Source organism: Pseudonaja textilis, chromosome 3 (genome assembly GCF_049901715.1).
Source record: "Pseudonaja textilis isolate UNSWEBS1 chromosome 3, rPseTex1.2, whole genome shotgun sequence".
Classification (NCBI taxonomy): Eukaryota; Metazoa; Chordata; class Lepidosauria; order Squamata; family Elapidae; genus Pseudonaja; species Pseudonaja textilis.
The window spans coordinates 131925624-131946012 of record NC_141992.1 but is presented as its reverse complement, the minus strand read 5'-3'; the positions used below and the strand labels follow the sequence as shown (position 1 = coordinate 131946012).

At 38.2% G+C, this 20389-nt stretch overlaps 1 protein-coding gene and 1 pseudogene across 6 annotated transcripts in view; both read left to right on the top strand.

The window, feature by feature from the left end:
- PXDC1 (PX domain containing 1) overlaps window positions 1-20389 on the top strand; it is a 107890-nt gene that overhangs the window by 23962 nt on the left and 63539 nt on the right. For 4 of the 6 annotated variants that reach the window (XM_087930791.1, XM_087930790.1, XM_087930792.1 and 1 more), the window contains exons 3-4: window positions 544-661; window positions 5462-5573. In XM_087930791.1, the coding sequence (XP_087786917.1) occupies window positions 544-661; window positions 5462-5573 (230 nt within the window). Of the gene's footprint in view, window positions 1-543; window positions 662-5461; window positions 5574-10387; window positions 13192-17611; window positions 19983-20389 lie in introns of those variants that run through there. The other 2 variants (XM_087930793.1, XM_026715027.2) reach the window with 2 other exon arrangements.
- On the top strand, window positions 7811-7908 carry LOC113445755 (U6 spliceosomal RNA; annotated as a pseudogene).

Here is a 20389-nt window from a genome sequence, read left to right as displayed (position 1 = left end):
AATCTTCTTGGCTGTCCTTACCACTCTCTGTATGGACTTTCTATCTGGGGCACTGCTGCCACCAAACCAAACAGTTAAATTCTTGGTTGTTTGTGGTTTATGAGTGTAGATATTCTAGGTGGATAAAACCTAATCACAAGTGACTTTTTTACTTGTTTTCTGCTAAAACTAAAAATATTCAAACAGCCACTTAACAATAGCTTACTGCTGAATTTTAGCAGTGCAATATAGCTGTTACATATGGTACAGTATGCAGATCTATAGATGGTCTACTTTCTGTCAAGCTCATTACCCACTTCAAATTTTCACAATTTTTATATTTGTTGGAACTACAACTTGCAGCGTTCCTAGCTAGTGTGAAGGGCATCACCAGAAGGTTGATCTGCAACCTGTAGAGTTTCAGGCAGAAATCTTTCTTGGTCCTATCTGCAAGCGCTAAGGATTGAACAAAGGAGCTTCAAGTTGGACGCGTATAATATGCCTCAAATGTTATTTTACCTCCTCCCGTGATTATAATTGTCTTTGTTAATTTCATTTTTTCAGTATTCCAGATCTGAAGTTGTCCTCACCTTTTTCGAAAGGTCTCCTTTAGATCAAGTGTTAAAAAACGACAACGTCCATAAAATCCAACCAAGTTTCCAGAGTCCAGTTAAAATATCTGGTAAGGTTTAGTGGTTTGCTTTTAAGCTGCATTAGATAATATTAGGAATTGTGATTCATCTCAATACAAAATCAGTATGAACTAGTGGAGTATAAGAATAATTTATGGTGTTTTTAAAAAAATATTCAGTTTTATGAAATTATTCAATCACATGAGATTTTATAATCTCAGAAAATTTTAACTGTTTTCATGCTTACATTCTCTTCCCCCTTCCCCAAATCCAGTAGTATTCATTTTGGGTTTCTATGGACATTATTAGTGGGATGCTACTTGTGCAGCAGGTATTGCAATAGTAACTGCTGGATTACATTTTTGTCTGCAAAAGGTTTTGATGGCAAGGTAGTCTTCTGCATAAAAAAGAAGGATGAGAATGCCCAGAATAGCCTTGGATTATTCATTAGATGAACCGGCTATAATTACTCACTTTAGACTTGTTCCCTCTTTGAACATTCTTTTACCACTACAGCCTTAATTATTGATATTGGTTATTAAAATGTAAGAAACTAAACTACACATATCAACATCTTGGAAGCCGAAATGATGTTACATTTCATTATCGGTCTTCTAGTTTGAAGAAATTGACAGTTTTGTGCAGGTGAAATCTGATTCAGATTTTTGCTGAGGTCACCCCTTTCCCTGAGTGAGGTTGAATCAATGATATCACACTTAGGCTGCAGTTTTACAGTTGTGTTCTTAGGAATAAATGGCCATAGAATTCGTATATCTGTATGGTTGCGCACATAGGGCAACTCAAACACAGAAAAATGTGCCTTCCTAATTGCTGAGTTCCAGAAAAGAGCAAGAAGAGATAGGGAGATACATCTATGTACCAGGGGTGGGATACGACAGGGTTAACTACCGGTTTGGGATTTATGAGGCTCGGTGATTTATGATGCGCTTCCCTGCACGCTGCGAGCCACGTGCCTGTAAATCATCATCAGCACACTGCATGCCGAGAAGCAGCCTTTGAAACAGCCCTCTTTTCCTGCTTTTTTAACTGCAGCTGTGCCTCCCACGGCAGCTGAAGTTGGAAAAAATCAGGAAATAAAGATCAGGTAAGAGCCCGGATGGGCAAAAACATCGGCAGACATAGAACCGGTTCTGTGTCTCCTGCTCTTCAGAGCTACCGGTTCTACAGAGGTGGACAGAACTACTAGAAACCCACCCCTGCTATGTACCCACACAAAGGTTTGTTCGCAGAACTACAGCCAGATGTTTGTGAAAGTAGAGACCAATCCGCTCTAGAAAAGGTTGTTAGTAGCAAAGCTGCAGGAGTTTCTGAAATGCCTGCCAAACAATATAAAATCTTGCAAGGCACCGAAGTTTGAAAAATCAAAGACAAATGAAGAAGTGAGATTGGACTGCCATTTTTCAGAAATGCTGTAGGGTCTCCCGCTTGGGCGGCGGGTTGGACTAGATGACCTACAGGGTCCCTTCCAACTCTGATTATCTGTTAAGTGGCTGGTAAAGAAAATGGCTAGATTTTATCACTAATAACATAAGCATGAGCTTGCAAGAACTCATAAAAGCAGTTAATAACACAGTACTGAATTTAATTTAGCCTGGAAACTATTTATAGATTATAATTGTGAATATACATTTCTGCCACATCCTAAAGTTGTATCTCTCTTAACGTAAAGCTTTATTTATTATAATATGGGCAGGCTTTCTCGGATTACACATAAATACCCATTAATTATTTATTCTGGCAATGATGTTTATCCTATTGACTGCCTTATTTTACTACTGAATATTGATTTGATTTTCAGAATGGTTTTAAAGTGCTAAATTGATTTTAAAAGTCACCTTTATATGCAGTACTAATCTAATGTTAACTCTTACACAGTTTTATACAGTTTGCAAATCTCTTTTCTATTACTTTTCTTCTCTTTTATTCTTCTTGACTCTTTTTTGTTCCTTGTTACACTTTCAAGTATCTATAAAATAAATAAAAAGTAAGAAAACGCAAGCAGTTCCCAACAATCTTTTGAAAGTGATGTCTTTGGGGTTATGAAGAGTTGGAAGTGACTGAATAATTTGTGTACCATCAGCACAAGGGTCACACAAACAGCCTTATGCAACATTCCTGACTTGGGCAGCCTCCAGTCATATGTTGAATTCAACATCTAGAATTCTTAGCAGTTGTGACCATTGTCGAGATCCCTGAAATAAATTCCTCCTATTTGAAGGGTTACTTGGTTGGGAAGGCTAGCGTAATCTGAAGCGTAATTTGTGAGCTGAAACATAATATTGAACAGTGTTTTTAGGTCTGTGCATAAAGGAAAATAATGTGTCCTTGATTATTGCAGAATAGAAAGGATAAAATATAAATATATTCATTATATCTATTTATGGCACACTTTGTGTACTATTTAAGGCATACACGCAGGTAAGGTTTTTTTCCCATTTGGTTTTTTTTGGCTATGAATGGAGAAATAAAAAAACGTCCTTTGTTCTCTCTTGATATGCTGTTGAATTTAGAATATCGCAGGGCAAATGTATCTGGTAGGTTTGCTAGAACAGATGGTATGCAACAAAATAATATTTAATTTTACAATAGAAGGGTTAGGGAGAACAGGAAAAAAAAAAGGCCTTCCGGTCATATTTTACTTTGGATCTGTTTAGCTTGTTTGCTTGGGCTACTTGCATCATCAGAAGAGTGAAAAGGATGTGATTTTATGTTCAGTTAAAGAAAAGCCTCTCTCCAGCCTGAAAAGGAAGGAGAAGAATAAGGCTGTGACTTTTCTTTTCTTTCCTTCTTGCACTAAATCATGTTTAACTGCATTTCCTGGTGTGGGGAATAGAGGAAACAAGGTTGGAACTGATACAAGAAGCATCTATATGTTTAAGGATTAGATATGAAGAATACATAAAGAAAGTTTAGTTATGCCTTACATATTCAGATCATCTAGAAATAGTGAGGAAAAACTTCGGGATTCGTGGATAAACATTTCTGATTCTGAAAGTTTTTCTATAATTAGAGAAAAATCTCTATTGTTTTGGTACAAAACCAAACCCTGACATGTAAGATACAAGAGTCCTTTCTATGTTATTTTCCCATTGGCAAACAGTTCCTGAAGGCAGAGATTACTTGGCAAAATTTTGTTCAGTTCAGGAGAACTTTAGCCTCACACCAACTGAAGGTTGAAAACTCTTCATTCCCTGATTATTGCTGTCCAAGACAAAACCATTAAAATTAAAAAGTCATAGAGATCCTAGAGAATCGCAGAAAAGGTTATAGAATGGAAAAGCTTTGGTGGGGCACCTGTCCTCAATTCCAGAAAGAAAGGAAGGAAGGAAGGAAGGAAGGAAGGAAGGAAGGAAGGAAGGAAGAAAGAAAGAAAGAAAGAAAGAAAGAAAGAAAGAAAGAAAGAAAGAAAGAAAGAAAGAAAGAAAGAAAGAAAGAAAGAGTGTTTGTGTGTATGTGTGCATTCACATATGTTCACTGTGTTTGTGTATATAATGGGATTTGGAAATTATTAAGGAATACATGCGTTCTGGATTAACATTTATCATACTTCTAGAAAATTATTTTGGAACTTGGAAAAACAAATTCATGATGGAGATTAATACTTTAGTCTATAACATTTCAGAGGGATGCAGTGGCTCAGTGGCTAAGACGCTGAGTTTGTCGATCAGAAAGATCGGCAGTTTGGCGGTTTGAATCCCTAGCACTGGGTAGCGGAGTGAGCTCCCATTACTTCTCCCAGCTTTTGCCAACCTAGTAGTTTGAAAGCATGTAAAAATGCAAGTAGTAAAATAGGGACCACTTTGGTGAGAAGGTAACAGTGTTCTGTGTGCCTTTGGCGTTTGGTCATGCCGGCGACGTGACCACGGAGACATCTTTGGACAGCGCTGGCTCTTTGGCTCTGTAATGGAGATGAGCACTGCCCCCTAGAGTCGGGAATGACTAGCACGTATATGTGAAGGGAACCTTTACCTTATAATGTTTCAGACTGAACATGGGAAAATAACACGCTTGTTCTGTGTAGGCCTCAAATTCTAACGAAATTAAATATTGTTTTAAAATTTATTTAATTAATAATTCAATCACATATCGAAATTGCAGAGGGGTGATCCCTTGATTCTTGGAGGTACGAATATTTTTTTGCTCTCAAACCTTGATCATTCAGTTCATATAAAAGAAACTCTGATGAACTCCCCTCAGTGTTTCAGACATTATGTCACTCCCAAAGAGAGGCACAAGGAAGTTCAGAGCAGATCTGCACAATATTCCTCTTGTAGGCTATGTGGGGCCTTCCAAGCAGCCTTATGCATCCCTGCTATTGTTTTCTATCATTGCCAAACTTCACCGCCGCCAGAAGAGATCCATTTAATATCTGCTTGCAATCGTAAAAAAAATCCTGCCTAATTTTTTTGCAGTAACTGCCAACCCCAAGAGACATACTACTGAGTATTTTCTAGGCTTCAGGAACACTGCCAGCTTCAGTGCTGCTTGCCATCAAACTGTATAAACAGGGTTTAGAAGTACAATAGTTTCTTCTTCTCCCTCTCATCCTTCATTAAAGAATGTCTGTATTATGGTTGTATTTTCAAGGATTATGTTTGTGGGGTTTTTTTTTAATTGTACAGAAAAGCCACCTTATTATTGTCTTCCTTGGAGGAACTTAACTTCTGAGTAAACATCAGGAAATTGGGATTTCCTGACTGTTTTAATAGCAATCCTGTAAATTCCCTAGACCGCACACCTTGAAATAGGAGGCTATACTTACCTTTAAGCATGTACCTGTTTAGAAATATAGTTCAGATTTGTAATGTTTCGCTTTTCTTTTTCTTCAGAAATCATGCGTTCGAACGGATTTTGTTTAGCTAATACTGAAACGATAGTGATTGATCACAGTATACCGAACGGCAAAGAAAGACACTGTGATGCCGATTCAGCAGAACACTTGTAAGTAATCGTCATCCCTGGATATACACCCTCTCCTGTAGGTATAAAACTACATGTCTTTTTTCTCCCCCATGTTGAGTGTAATTGAGAAAAAAGAATATTGAACTCCTGATAGGGAGGAGGAAGATAGCGTATTGCCACTTCTTTGTATTGTAGACTAAATAGGATCAGAGGCCAATGCATTCCTTGCAGCTCAGATACGTTCTCAGTCGCCCATCCTTTCCCATTCAAAGGGGTCAGGGAGCGCATCCATTAAAGCTCAAAAGTAGTCTTTATAAACCTGGTGAATACAGGAAGTCCTCGACTTACAACAGTTCACTTAGCAACCGTTCAAAGTTATGACAGCACTGAAAACAGGGACTTAGGACCGTTTTTGTCACTTAAGACCATTGCACTATCCCCATGGTCCCATGATCAAAATTCAGAGGCTTGGCAATTGATTCGTATTTATGACAGTCACAGCATCCTGGGATCATATGATCCACCTTTTGAGGCTTTCTGGCAAGCCCAATCAATGGGAAAGCCAGTTTCACTTAACAACCGTGTCACTAACGTAGCGACCACAGCGTAACTGTGACAAGAAAAATTGTAAAATGGGGCAAAACTCACTTAAACGTCTTGCTTAATGACATAAAGGTTGGGCTCAAATTATGGTCGTAAGTCGGGGACTACCTGTCTCAGTAAGACCTCCTTCCACCCTTACAAGCCTCCATTTCAGGGCTTGTTTCTTTTTTCTCCCAAAAAATATTTCTAAGTCATTTCTAAGGCATTTTTCCTTGGTTGCTCTGCATTAAATATTGCACTAGTTTTGCTTGTTTTAAGAGCAAAGGTGAATTGGCGCTTCCTTCCCTGCCCACCATCACTTAAGGGAATTAGAGACCATGTTACCAATGCAGAATTGGAGCTGCAGTTGCCTGCAGTTATTTTCTCTTCTGTCTCTAGATTATCTTTATCATGCCTAGAGCTGGTTTTATGGGTTAGTAGTTAGCTCAGCTAGATACAATCATTGTGGATAACATGATGACAGTCTGAGTTGTGTCACAGAAAAATCCTGGGTAATTCTATTGTGGCAGGTGATGAATGTGTCCCTGCCAGAATTTTACAAGAGTTTAAATATTTGGAGTGTACCAAAGCTCCTTTTTTTCAGGAGGCAACTGGATTTTCTTATTTTTTCTTTTGAAGACGTTTCTCTTCTCATTCAAGAAACTTCTTCAGCTCTGACAGGATAGTGGGGAATGGAAGACTTTATCTTCCTTGCAGACAGCTGGTCATTTGCATCCTTTTAGAGGGTCCTTGAAGCACTTGGAGGTTTATCGGTATCCTCAGGGTCACCTGTCCCTGCAGTCTGCAATATTTTTCCTCTGGAAATCCATCCTACTACTGGATAAGAAAGTCCAGTTGCCTCCTGCAAAAAGCACCTTTGGGACAGCCATGACCTGGATGACTGAGAATCTCTACAAACATTTAGAATGTAAAAAATGGAGTCTTGAAGAGGGTGGCAGAATAAGAAAAAATACTAACCACAAAAAAATGTTACCAAGGACCAAACATTATGCTAGGTATGTTATATAGCCATAGGCTCATGAATCTGTGTGTGTGTGTGTGTGTGTGTGTGTGTGTGTGTGTGTGTAGCTATTTTAACAGATCCTGTGTCAATTTGTTCAATCATTTTACATATCCCAAACTATAATAGTGCCATTTTTACTTCTGTGCATTTAATCTAAAGACAGGATTGAATAACATACCGACTATATTTCTCCACACGGATGAACTTTCAAACTTGTGAAAGGATCATGCTTTGGTTTTTGATTAAAGAGGAAGCAGATAAACTCAATACAAGTCCTTCAAAAAAAAGCTGTTTTTCATTCAATAGGTGGCAGTCTCTCCCCTTTGTGCCTTTATCTATACAGAGTATTGTTGCTGCAGTTAGGATAGTTTGAAATGATCCACTTGCACATAAAATTCAGTAATAGTAAAATCACGAGTCAGAAAATGTGCAGATGAACCATTATCCAGTAAACAACCTATGTAAATACGTGAATCATGAATCTTATGGAAAGCGTTAAAAAAAAGAGATTTGGGGCAGAGCACACAAATTTATATCCTTTTCATCTACGGTGTAAACCTCAGCCGCCCATGACTGAAATGGAGACCAGTTTACTGCACCCCGTGTACTCTCTGACATGTTTTTATTTGAAAAATATTTAAAATACCGTTCTATAAAAATACAACCACCCATGCTCACTTCAGCAGCACATATACTAAAATTGGAACGATACAGAGAAGATTAGCATGGCCCCTGCTCAAGGTGGTTAAAAAAATATATCAAGGTTTCCTGAAAAACTGGTTGTGGAGGGCTTCTGCCGTTCAACAAGTCCAGGTCAACAGGCTATTTAGTAATCAGTTTGTGATACCAATCTGGGCATTTGCAAAGCTTGATCCATCGAGAACAAGTTAACCAAGTTGTTACTATGGCTGATATACCATTGTCAAGAAGCTTTGTATTTGAATAAATTTACCCTGGAATAAAACCTCATCCCTGGTGCAGTATTTGTACTTCAATGCTGCAAAAGCCAATGATCAAAGAAATGCCATCTTTATTTTCAGAAATTAAAAAAAAGTTAAAAATTTCATTGAGTTCTGCCAAGCACAAAGGTCTTCAAAGCAGCTGCCAAAAGCTTTTTAGAGTGAAATGGGCTTCAGATGTATCACTCATTGCTCAAGTGCTTTCTAGCTAACTTCTTTCCTTCATTCTTCACTCTAGTTTATAATACAATGGAGCCTCCTAATGTATAGATAAAACTTTGTCATAATGATCTGTAAATTAAAATGCATATGCTCAGAATGGAAAATTTCTTTGTGATTCATCGGTTGCATCATTTGAAGAAACCCTTGCAGATTGCAAAATTGTGGTTTGTGAGTGGCTTAAAAATAGTGAGTTACCATGTGAAATGTAGTGCAATAGTGAAACAACTTGAGCAATATTCCAAGGCAGTTGTTACTCCATTTTCGGAAGATGATGGCTGCAAATAACAGATAACGGGTAATCAGAGTTGGAAGGTCATCTAGTCCAACCCCCTGCTCAAGCAGGAGACCCTATACCATTTCTGACAGATGGGAGTCCAATCTCTTCTTGAAAGTCTCAAGTGATGGCGCTCCCACAACTTCCGAGGGCAAATTGTTCCATTGGTTGATTGTTCTCACTGTCAGAAAGTTTCTCCTCATTTCCAGGTTAAATCTCTCCTTGTTCAGTTTCCATCCATTATTCCTTGTCTGGCCTACAGGCGCTTTAGAAAATAGCTTGACCTCTTCCTCCCTGTGGCAGCCCCTCAAATATTGGAAGACTGCTATCATGTCTCCCCTGATCCTTCTCTTTAGTAGACTAGCCAAGACCAGTTCCTGCACCGTTCATTGTATGTTTTAGCCTCCAGTCCCCTAATCATCCTAGTTGCTCTTCTCTGTACTTTTTTTAGAGTCTCAACACCTTTTTTTATAATGTGGTGAACAAAACTGAATGCAGTACTCTAGGTGTGACCAACTAGCTCTGATGAATGTAAGAGTAGAGCAAACCCTTTATTGGTTGCATCTCTTCCTTGAAGAACAGAGTTTTAAAAATGAAAACTTTTGGTTTCAAAGGTATCACTGTTATTGCTTTTCAATTATTTATTCTAGGATTTTGCAAGTTGGCATACTGCTTGGTGTTTGTACCATGGGAAGGGGAATCAGGTGGAATGGTAATTACAAATGCCAACTCTTGACTTGGAAGAACATGTTTAAGGAATCTCTGATTAAATGGAGCCCTAGATTTAGTTATGTTCTTGTAGCTGTTTGTTGATTGGATCTATGATCATCTCACAGATCCAGTTAATCTCTTTTAAGGAAGAGCCCACTCTGCCACTTTGAATTGGGATCCTTCCACATAAATATTTTGAAAGAGATAGAAAGAATGGCATCATTCCAATCAGGCAGGAAACAAGGTGCAGAGCAGACAGCAAAGGTCAGGCAAGTTTATTTGCATTCAAGATCAAGGTGTTCAAATCCCATAGGCCAGTGGTATCTGTACAGGTGCTCTTGTAGATTGCTCAGACTGGATAATCTTTTTGAAAAGACAGATAAATTTGACCAGTCGTGTGAATTCCCCAAATTCTGGCTGGGCTAATGACTTATAGTCAGAGGTGGGATTCTACCAATTCGCACCTATTTGCTAGAACCGGTTGTTAACACTCTAAGCAGTTTGGAGAACCGGCTGTTAGAAGAAATTACTGGCCTAATCCTGTAAGGAAGGCAGGAAGGAAACATTCTGGTGTTGCTTACAGAAGCTGCCTCTCTGTTAACCCTTATTACATTCTTGGTAGGACTAGACTTCCTGTCTAAGGAATGTCTCTGGAGTTTTTTCCCCTCCTTTGCTGGTACTTTGTTTGTGTGGAATGACCATTCAAAGTTACAATGGCACTGAAAAAAGTGACTTATGAGCATTTTTCACACTTACAACTGTTGCAGCACCCCCACAGTCGCGAGAGGCCAGTCGAGGAGATACGTGCCTCGATGTGAGTGATGTTGAGCTGGCCACGCCCAACCAGTAACATGACCACCAAGCCATGCCCACCAACTAAGCCACGCCCACAGAACTGATTGTTAAAAAATTTGAATCCCACCCCTGCTTATAGTGTCCACCTCAGGCTATTATCTTGGTGGTGGTGGTGTTACAACGTAGAAAATATAAACAATATAAACCCATGTCTCCTTTTGTGTCAGTATCTTCTTTATTGTATGTCCAAGTATGAATGACAGTTCTTTGTTTTGTCCATTTTTAGGTTTGAAAATGTTAGTGAATTTACCTCTGAGTTGCAGGACACTGATGACCCAACAGCTTATGTCACCAACTTGTCATACTATCATCTGGTTCCATTTGAAACAGATATTTTGGACTAAGACTGTAAAACAGACTTCACGGCTGACATCAGGCAATTGTCTTTTCTTGGGCATACAGTGCCTCCCCCCGCAGCTTTTGCACTGATGATGCCTGCTATAGGTATATGACACAAGACAGAAAAGGATTCCTACAAATGTAAATCTGGAAGGCTGATATCATTGTTTGATTCTTCACTGTGGCTGCCTGGGTCAACTTGCAAGGGTGCTTTTCTCCTCTAATGGGCAAAGAAATTTTTATATGGCCAAAAAGAATGAAGCAAGGACATCAAAAGCTTAAGTTGATTCAAAGAATAAGTGATGCACTGATAAAACTTTGATGATTCCAAAATGGAAACAAAGCATCAGCGGTACCAATAGCTACGGTGAATTTTGAAAAGAAACTTCATGTTCTTCCTCGGTCAAGCGGTCTCCAATCCCACCCAACGTTTTGAACTTCTTTTTAATTGAAAGATTCATTATGATCAGACGCTAGAGGATTTATATTTTCATTTCTCATGACGGCTTGCAAGAAACGTCCAGTAGTTTGTTTACAGGGAAGTATTCCAGAGTAAGTGATGCCTTATGTAATGTGTGCCTACAAGAAATAAGCTCATGAATTGACTGCTTAGTTTAATTTAATTTGAAACCGAGGATTTTAATCTGTTGAGCAGCTATCATTTTCTCCTGAAATAAATAATAATAGTGAAACAAAAGAGTAAATAAGCAAGTTGTAGCTCAAAGATAAAGGGAAATGCTGATGAGTTTTAAGTGATCCATCTAAACTTTTGGGTTTTTTTCCCCAGGAATTCTCCATGATTTTTTTTTCTTCTACAATAGGAACATTTTGCAATGCTCAGTATTAATGTTTACACAGGTGGGGTACATTTCTTCCTGTCACTTAACTTTCCATGGACTAGAACAAGTAACTTGCCAAAAGTATGATTTCCATGGTGAGTAATCTGCAGCACCGCTCTCTTAAATATAAATAACAACAAAGGAATATGGAGTGGAATTCACAGTTTGGTGGGGTAGATTCATGTTATCAAACAGCTTTAACGTTATGAATTATGTGCCGCAAAAACACTGCTTTCTGTGGCACATCACTGGCATGCGCAGTATGAGCTTCAGCCCAGAGAAAAATCTGATCTTGCATTAGGTGATTTTACAGCAGCAAAGCTTAAACATTTGTGAAAGGAGAGAACATTTTCTTCCACTCATAATAGGAATGCAAGCGATTGTTCATACCCCTCAATCAGCTTATTACTGCTATCATTATTTGAAAATTACCCCACTGTTCTGTTTAAGGACCAGCCTTCCTCCCCGGCTCATCTTGTGTGATAAGTAAAAGTAAAGGAGTCCCTTTTTACTCTGCTAGTCATTGCTGACTATAGGGAGTGGTGCTCATCTCCATTTCGAGGCCATTGAGTCAGCACTGTCCAAAGACGTATCCGTGGTCCTGTGGTCAGCATGACATCATGTAGCGCTGAGCAGTCAAGACACTGGGCTTGTCGGCAAGCGCCGCGTGACGGGGTGAGCTCCCATTCTTGCCCCAGCTCCTGCCAACCTAGCAGTTCGAAAGCATGCAAACGTGAGTAGATAAATAGGTGTCACTTCAGTGGGAAAGTAATAGCATCTGTTATGATAAGCGAACAAGAACTTCTTTTCCTGTAATAATAGCATAGGACCGTGGTGGCGAACTATGGCATGAGTGCCACATGTAGCAAGGAGAGCCCTTTCTGTGGGCATGCGTGCCATTGCCCCAGCTCAGCTCCACCGTGCATGCACATGCTCTTCCCGCCTGCCAGCTGGCCTTTGGGTCTTGGCCGCGCATGTGCAGGGGCCGGGGGTGCATGCACGTGGGACATCCTTGCATTTTGGGTATGTGCACGTGCACATTTTGGGCACTCGGAGTTCGCCTTCACTGGCATAGGAGATTGATGGCCTACAGTACCAAAACATTGACATGCAGCCTATACTGAACTTCTGTACTCGTTTGTTAAGAATGCAGGCACTCCCCCAAAGCATGGTCCTTGTCGTTCTTAGACCTTCCTTTCAGGTGGCCATAAGCCCGAAGAAGAGAATATACAATTCTCCATGAAAGAGGTATGGCAGAAGTAAAATCCATGGAGCTAAGGCCACGAATGAGACATGGATGGAGAAAAGAGAATTGATTCTCCCGTGAAAATACAACAGCCAAAACGGGGCTTAAACTGCTGGGTGTTGTTGTTTTAACATTGATCTGAGAGAGAGCTCACAGGGTAGCATTCAACCACATAGTGATTGAATTATTTACAAGAGGCCCATCTGCAGGTGTTTCAGTCATCACTTCCTTTGTCAAGATGTTCTGGAATTGTTCTGTATTTTAGAGTTAGGTTACAGTGAATTATTGATGCCAAGCTGTAGTTTACAAGGATTGGGAAATGACAGTGAAGGCAGTATTAAACCAACAAATGCTTGCAATGTTGATTAATGTCCATAATGTAATGGAAATCAGTACATTCTATTAATTAATTCTGTTTCCCCCCTCTTGGCTGGGAAGCATATGGTACATCTTCCTCATCGCTAAAGCTTTTCAGAATCTTTTGTATAATAACTGTAAAGCAACATTTGCAATTGTAAATATTAATAAGTTATTGAAAAACCTAACTCTTCTACAAAATATGTTTCCATTATATTTTAATGAAATAAAAGTATTACTCATCTTCAATGTAACATTTGCAATTGAATTTTTTTTAATTGCACAAAAGGAGCTCACTGGTTGGCCTTTTTTATATAGTTTCGGTTACTGTTGCCTATAAATCTCATCATCTCTAGAAGTCTGGGATTATGGGATTGTAATCCAGTACTATCTGGGAGCACAAAGTCAACACAGGTATTCTTGTATTTTTCTACTGTGTTTGTCACAGGATGGTGAGTTATGAATCCTAAAATGAATTCAGGTAATAGTTACCTTAGCCTTCCTTTCAAAAGTCAAGGTGATATACATCTCATACTTATGCAGCCAAGAACTTAAAATCGTGCTATAAACCCTTTTAATTGACTAAGAAATAGAAGTCTATTTCTTTCTACGCTACCTGTGATGGAACTTGCACAGGTAGCCTTGTCCAAAAGCTACGTAAGAGCTAGCCCTGGTGGCTACTTTAATAGAACATCTCCAGGGAATAATTGCACTCTAAATTAGAATAACTTAACAACAAATCACCTACTATCAAAAACACAGCATAAGTATATCCTGAAGATGGGGTTGACTGGAAGGAGACTTTATTTTTTAATGTTGTTTGGGAGAAAACGTGTAAAATATTATTCTTAAGAATCCAACATTTTTTCTTTTAAATTAATTTAGATTCAAGAAGCTTTTTGAAAAATAAAAACAATACAAATGTAAAGAACAAACAAAAAGAAAAGTAATAACTAGAACAGAAATGAAACAAAAAAGAGAGATATAAAGAATTAGAGAAGAGAAAGAAAGGGGGAAAAAGTTATACATGTGTGTTCCGATGTTCTTTATAGCAGTTAAAAACATTTATATTTTACTCTTCCTCTCTTAAGTTTACTGTTTAATTTTCTTCTTTATGGTCTATACTTTCTAATCATTCTTCCATTATGGGTATTTTAGAATTTTTCATTTTTGTGCATATAATAAATTCACTCCAGTTACAAAAACCTAATTGTCCTTATTGTTCTAGTTGCCTGTCCATTAGACCCAGAAAGAAAAGTTTTGGTTTCAGTTGAAAATAAATCTTTAACATTGTTTCTATCACTGTGTGTATTTGAATCCAAAATTTTCTATTGTTTTTAATAAGCATGATAAAATGACCCTTTGTGTTTTCTGCATTTCCAGCATAAATTTGAAATAACTTTATAGATTCTACAACATTTTTCTGGTATCATAGACACCAAAGGTATATCATTTTGTAGAAATCCTCTTTTAAATTATAACATAATGTGAATTTCAGGCCTTTTAGCTGCATAGGAGGCATGGTGGCACAATGGTTAGCATGCAGTATTGCAGGCTAATTCTGCCGACTGCCAGCAATGTGATTCTCACCAGCTCAAGGTTGACGCAGCCCTACATCTTTCTGAGGTCGGTAAAGTGAGGACCCAGATTGCTGAGGTCAATATGCCAACTCTGTAAACCACTAAGAGAGCTCCGTAAAGCACCATGAAGTGGTATATAAATCTAAGTGCTATTGCTGTATCTTCCCATTGATCCATCTGTATATTGTAACCAAAGTTCTTAGCCCATTTTATCATGCACCTTTAACTTGTTATTCTGTTTCAAATTTCAGTAGAAGTAAAAATTGTATATTTAAATAATTATACATTCATCATTTGCACATAATTCCATCTCAAATTCTATCTTGTATTGTTCAGGTCCTAATGTTCTTTTGTCTAATTAAAATCTTTTTCTCAGTTGTATATAAGAAAATCATTGGAAACTAAACCCCTCTGCAATCAGTTGATATTTAGACTTCATCTTATATTCTTCATGTTCTTGTTCAGACAACTTACGATAAGTCAACCGTTTCTCTTGGCTGAGTCTTTTCTATAAAGTGCTTCTTGTGCTGAGATCCACAAAGGCATTCCAACACCTTGTCTGAGTACTACAATACTCACTACATACTACAGTTGTCTTGCTTACAGTTGTCCACCCCACGGGCCCACTTAATTTAATTAGTCAATTGGTACGGTAAAAAGTAAATTAATTCCCAAGAGAAAATAGTAATGCCTGGTCCTAATGCTGAATAATGCTACCTTCAGTAAAACAGCCTGGGAATTGTGGAGTTCTTGGGAGATTAAAGAAATTTCTTTCTATAGAGAAGTAGCTGATAAGAAACTTCTGCTACCAGTCATTTATATACATTACAATTTATTGCCGCCCAGTGCATTTTGTAGCTCAGTTCTTCTTGAGCAAACGATCAAAAGGCAAATGGTTCAATGAATTTCAGCAAAGAAGAATGTTAAAGAAGATGCTTTTCATGAGAATAGTAGCAAATAGTTATTTTATCTCGTCGTGCACCGTTCAGAGTTGCTGTTTTGGTGAGATAGGCAGCCCTATACAATTGATTAATAAGTGAGATAAATAAATAAATCATTGCCTCTGAAAAAGTACAGGTAGTCCTCGACTTATGACCACAGTTAAGCCCAGGATTTATGTTGCTAAGTGAGAAATTTGTTAAGCAAGTTTCACCCCATTTTATGACTTTTCTTGCCACTTTTGTTAAGTGAATCACCGCAGTTGTGAAATTAGTAGCCTAGTTGTTAAGTGAACCTGGCTTTCCTCATTGACTTTGCTTGTCAGAAAGTCACAAAAGGAGATCACATAACCTTGAGACACAGCAACCGTCATAAATATGAACCAGTGGTCAAGCATCCGAACGTAAATACGTGACCGTGGGGATGCCGCAACAGTCATAAGACATAAGAATTTATTTGTCATTACACTCGCAAGCGGATGCAACGAAATGAGGTGCTCTTCCACAAGTAAAACTGGACAACACCATTGAAAGAAAAATAAAATTAAACACAACAGACCATACAATAATCTCTATACAATTTAAAAATGTAAATACCCCATTACTCTCAGCCATTAAATTCCACAAAAATCTTATGACCCTGCATTCAAACTCAAAACTGCACTTGGATAAAAACTGTTCTTAAATCTAGTCGTCCTTATTCTTAATACCCTGAATCTCCTTCTCGATGGTAATAGTTCAAAGAGCTGATGTCCCGGATGAGAGGAGTCATTCAATATATTAAATATCTTCCTCTTACATCTATTCCTATACAGTTCTTCCAAAGAGGGGAGTGAGCAGCCAATGATGTTTTGGGCCATCTTAATCACCCTCTGAATTGCCTTTTTCTCTGCCACTGTGCAGCTCGAGAACCATACACAGAGACAGTAGGATAATATACTCTCAATTGAATTCCGATAGAAGGTAGTCAGTAGACTCTCAGCCAGTTGTTGTTTCCTAAGAATCCTTAGTAAATACGTGTGTGAAAAATGGTCATAAATCACTTTTTTCAGTGCCATTATACCTTCAAACGGACACTAAATGAATTGTTGTAAGTCGAGGACAGCCTGTAATCTAGTTCTGAATGCAGAAATAAATTTGATACCAATATCTTATTTTTATTTTTAAAAAACGATTCACTGTATCTCATTCCTGCATTCAGCGCCTCTTGCTTTTCCCAGTATCTCTTCTGGCATTAAACCTTAAATATATGGATAATTAGCATATTTTATTCCGCTACATTTTAGCTGTACATGCTAGCCAAATATTTTGTGACTTGCTGGATTCTGAAATTAGGGACTAAGGGTCCACAAGATTTGCCATTTTGGGGGGAGGTGGGAAATGTCTCGTTAATCTACGTCAGTCATTTTATTAAAAATTAATTTTATACAGAATGCCAGATTTACTCTTGTTTATTTTTTGGGACAGCAATTTGGATATAATTAATCCATATGCAATTGGGGGAAGACTTGGTGGAGAATGAATAATATTATTCTAGTGGAATAATAATATTTTTGAAACAAAAGGAAATGTTCTTCACACAGCAAATAAACAAGACATGGAAAGCTGCATAATGGAATGGCAAGAAGATGTAATAGCCTTTGAAACAAAATTTTAAAAATGAACTTTGAAGGCTGCTTATCATCTATTATCACTAAATAGGATTGTATAGGTGGATTTGAATTGACAGAATGATCCGATTCATAGTGCTCATTAAGTTTCGCTCTCCATATTAATTTGATTCAGATTGCCAAGTTAAATCCCCATTTGACTGGAAATGGGGATCCGAAAGTTGCTTCAGTTTAAAAGAAAGACTTATGGTACACGGGCAAAAGGCCATCAAATTGACAGACTGATTTGGGAACAATTGAATAATTTGATCTGAACCAACGATCTGATTTAGACATTCAATTCAGAGATTCAGTTGAATCACCTTCAATTCAAAACTCCGAACTGAGCCTATTGCGTTATTAAAAAAAACGTTTCAGATCCTGAAGTATTAATCTTGGTAATAAAAAGTAGGGGTGGTGGTGTAAATCCATTCAAGTTTCTTTGTAGCTGATCTTCTATTAGAAATACATCTGGCATATGTGTATCTTTTTTTCGTTTCAGCAAAATAATTCTTCTCTACCCTACCTTTGTGCTCAAGATCAGCCAAGTACGTTGGATGCCAAGCTTATTTTAAAAGGTTTTCTGTGGATGAAGCCAGCAAAGTAATAGTCAAATCACCCTATAAAATTGGCCACTATATTTGAGTTATCACAATAACTCTTTTCTTGCTCATCTTAAAATTGTATATTTTTTGTAATCATGTATTGTCATTTCATGCAAGACCTTTAAATACTACCCCATTCCCACCCCCTAGTCATTTTCCATTTTAAAAAGTCGAATGCATTTCCTTTACAGTGTACATAAATCAATATAATTCTCTACACTTGGCAGCTTGACATAACTTTGCAGGTGGATGCATATTAATCCTTGACGTCATATTTTTAAATTGATGCCTTTGCCTTCTGTTTCCAATAAATTTCTTAAAAGAGGAAAAAAGCTATGGCGGACAACGTGATTGCATTTAGCTGAGATTGTAGAAAGACTGCAGAGAAGAACAACAAAGATGCTTAGGGGACTGGAGGCTAAAACATGAAGAATGGTGGCAGGAATTGGATATGTCTAGTTGAATGAAAAGAAGGACTAAGGATGACAAGAGAGCAGACTTCCAATTTTTAAGGAGCTGCCACAAAGAAGAGAGAGTCAAGCTATTCTCCAATGCAGGGGTCCCTGTTCTTTTGGACCTCAGGGACCACCAAACTCATAATTTTAAATCTCGCGGACCACAGACCCTGGAAAAATCCCCCCCAAAGTCTGCAGGAAAATCCCCCACCCCATTTTCCTACCAATCGATCATTCTTTATTTGGGATCACAGGATACTGTCTCCAGCTCCATCTCAGGGGGGGGGGGGGAGAGACTTTTGGCTTCATGCAAGAAAAACAGCAGACGTCTGTCTTTCTTTCCCCCCAAACTCCGCCAGAAATTAGTGAGACTTGTCATGCTGGTGCAGCCTCTTGGGACAGGATGCCTTGCAGGATCCCAAAGACTCATTTCTGGCAGAGTTGGGGGGAGAAAAAGAAAGACTTTTGCTGCTTTCCTTGCGTATAGCCAAAAGCAGAAGAAAGAAGCAGCCTGATGGCCAGGCCAGGTGTGTGGGATGAGTGGGGCAAGTTCCCCTTTCTGCCCTTTCCCCCATCCCCTTACTACCTTGTGTTGTTCGCAATGCAAGCGATGCAAGCCTTTTGTTCCCACAGGCCATGTGGGCAGCACAGCCTTGTATACCCGCGCAGCCTGCATTAATTGCTTTGGGAGTGACATTACTCTACCAACCATTAAAATTTTCTTGCGGACCACCAGTGGTCCCCGGCCCACTGGTTGGTGACCGCTGCTCCAAAGCACCTGAAGGTAGGACAAGAAGCAATGGATGGAAACAAATCAAGGAGAGAAACTAACTAAGAACTAAAGAGAAATTTCCTGACATTGAAAACAGTCAGTGGAACTACTTGTCTTTAGAAGTTGTGGGTTCTCAAGGGCTACGAATTGACCAGTGGGCATATCTCCAAGTACAAAATAGATACAGACAGGATAAGAAAGACTTTGGAATTTATAGTAAACCACAACAATTAGATAAAATCTTATTAGGTCCAGATTTAAAAAAAATAACAAAAATTTATAATTACCTGTTAGAGATAGAACTATAGGAGGAAGTAGTCAAAGGTAATATGATAGCTTGGAATAGAAATATAGGACGTAGCATTACTTTAAAAGAATGGGAAAAGATTTGGACCAGAAATAATAAAATTACAAAATTGGGAACATACAAAGGAAATGCCTATAAAATGTTCTACGGATGGCATCTCCCTCCTTCAAGGCTAGCGAAGGTGTTCCCCAATATGAATCCGAATTGCTGGAAGTGCAAAAAGAAACATGGAACATTCTACCACATGTGGTGGTCCTGTACAGAAGCCCAAAGATATTGGCGGAGAATTAAAAAATGGTTGGAAGAAATTATGACTGAACAGATTGAACTTAAATCAGAATTCTTCTTACTAGGGATATTTAATAGACAATTCCCCCCAAAACCCAAATATATAATATTACACATACACACGGCAGCTAGATTGGCCTTTGCACAATGTTAGAAACAATCTTATATTCCAACAGGGGAAATGACTATTCAGAAAATAGTAAGTTGTGCAGCAATGGATAAATTGACCCTAGTACTTAGAGAAAAAGAATCATCAGAATATTATAAGAGTTGGAACTATTGGTATGATTGGATAGTACGAAGATAGATAATATAATAATAAACAACAATAAACTGTAAAGGAGGCTAAGCTATAACTATAGTAACTATATACTCGCATTAAGCTTTAATTGTAAATATGACAATAATGATACAAATAAGGAACCACAAACTGTTGATAATGGAACTGTCTTTTATTAGTTTTTCTTATTTTTCTATGTTGTGTATGTGTTTGTTCATTTATTTCAATTGTAAAATCAATAAAGTTTATTTAAAAAACAAAAAAAAGTTGTGGGTTCTCCAACACTGGAGGTTTTAAAGAAAAGATTGGACAAATGTTTCAGGGCTGGAATAGAAGACCTCCAAGGTCCCTTTCAACTCTGCTATTCTGGATGACAGCGTGAAATTGTAGTTTCCTGGATACAAACAATCTGCTTTTGCTTCATTGAAATGGCCCTAGAAGCAGAGACATTGCCATCATCACCACTGCCACCTCACAGCGTATGTTTCCTCTGAAAACAAAATGGTATCAGCAAAAGCCTTTTCTAGATTATGAATCATTGGCTCCCTCCAGGAACTGAGTTACACGCACAGC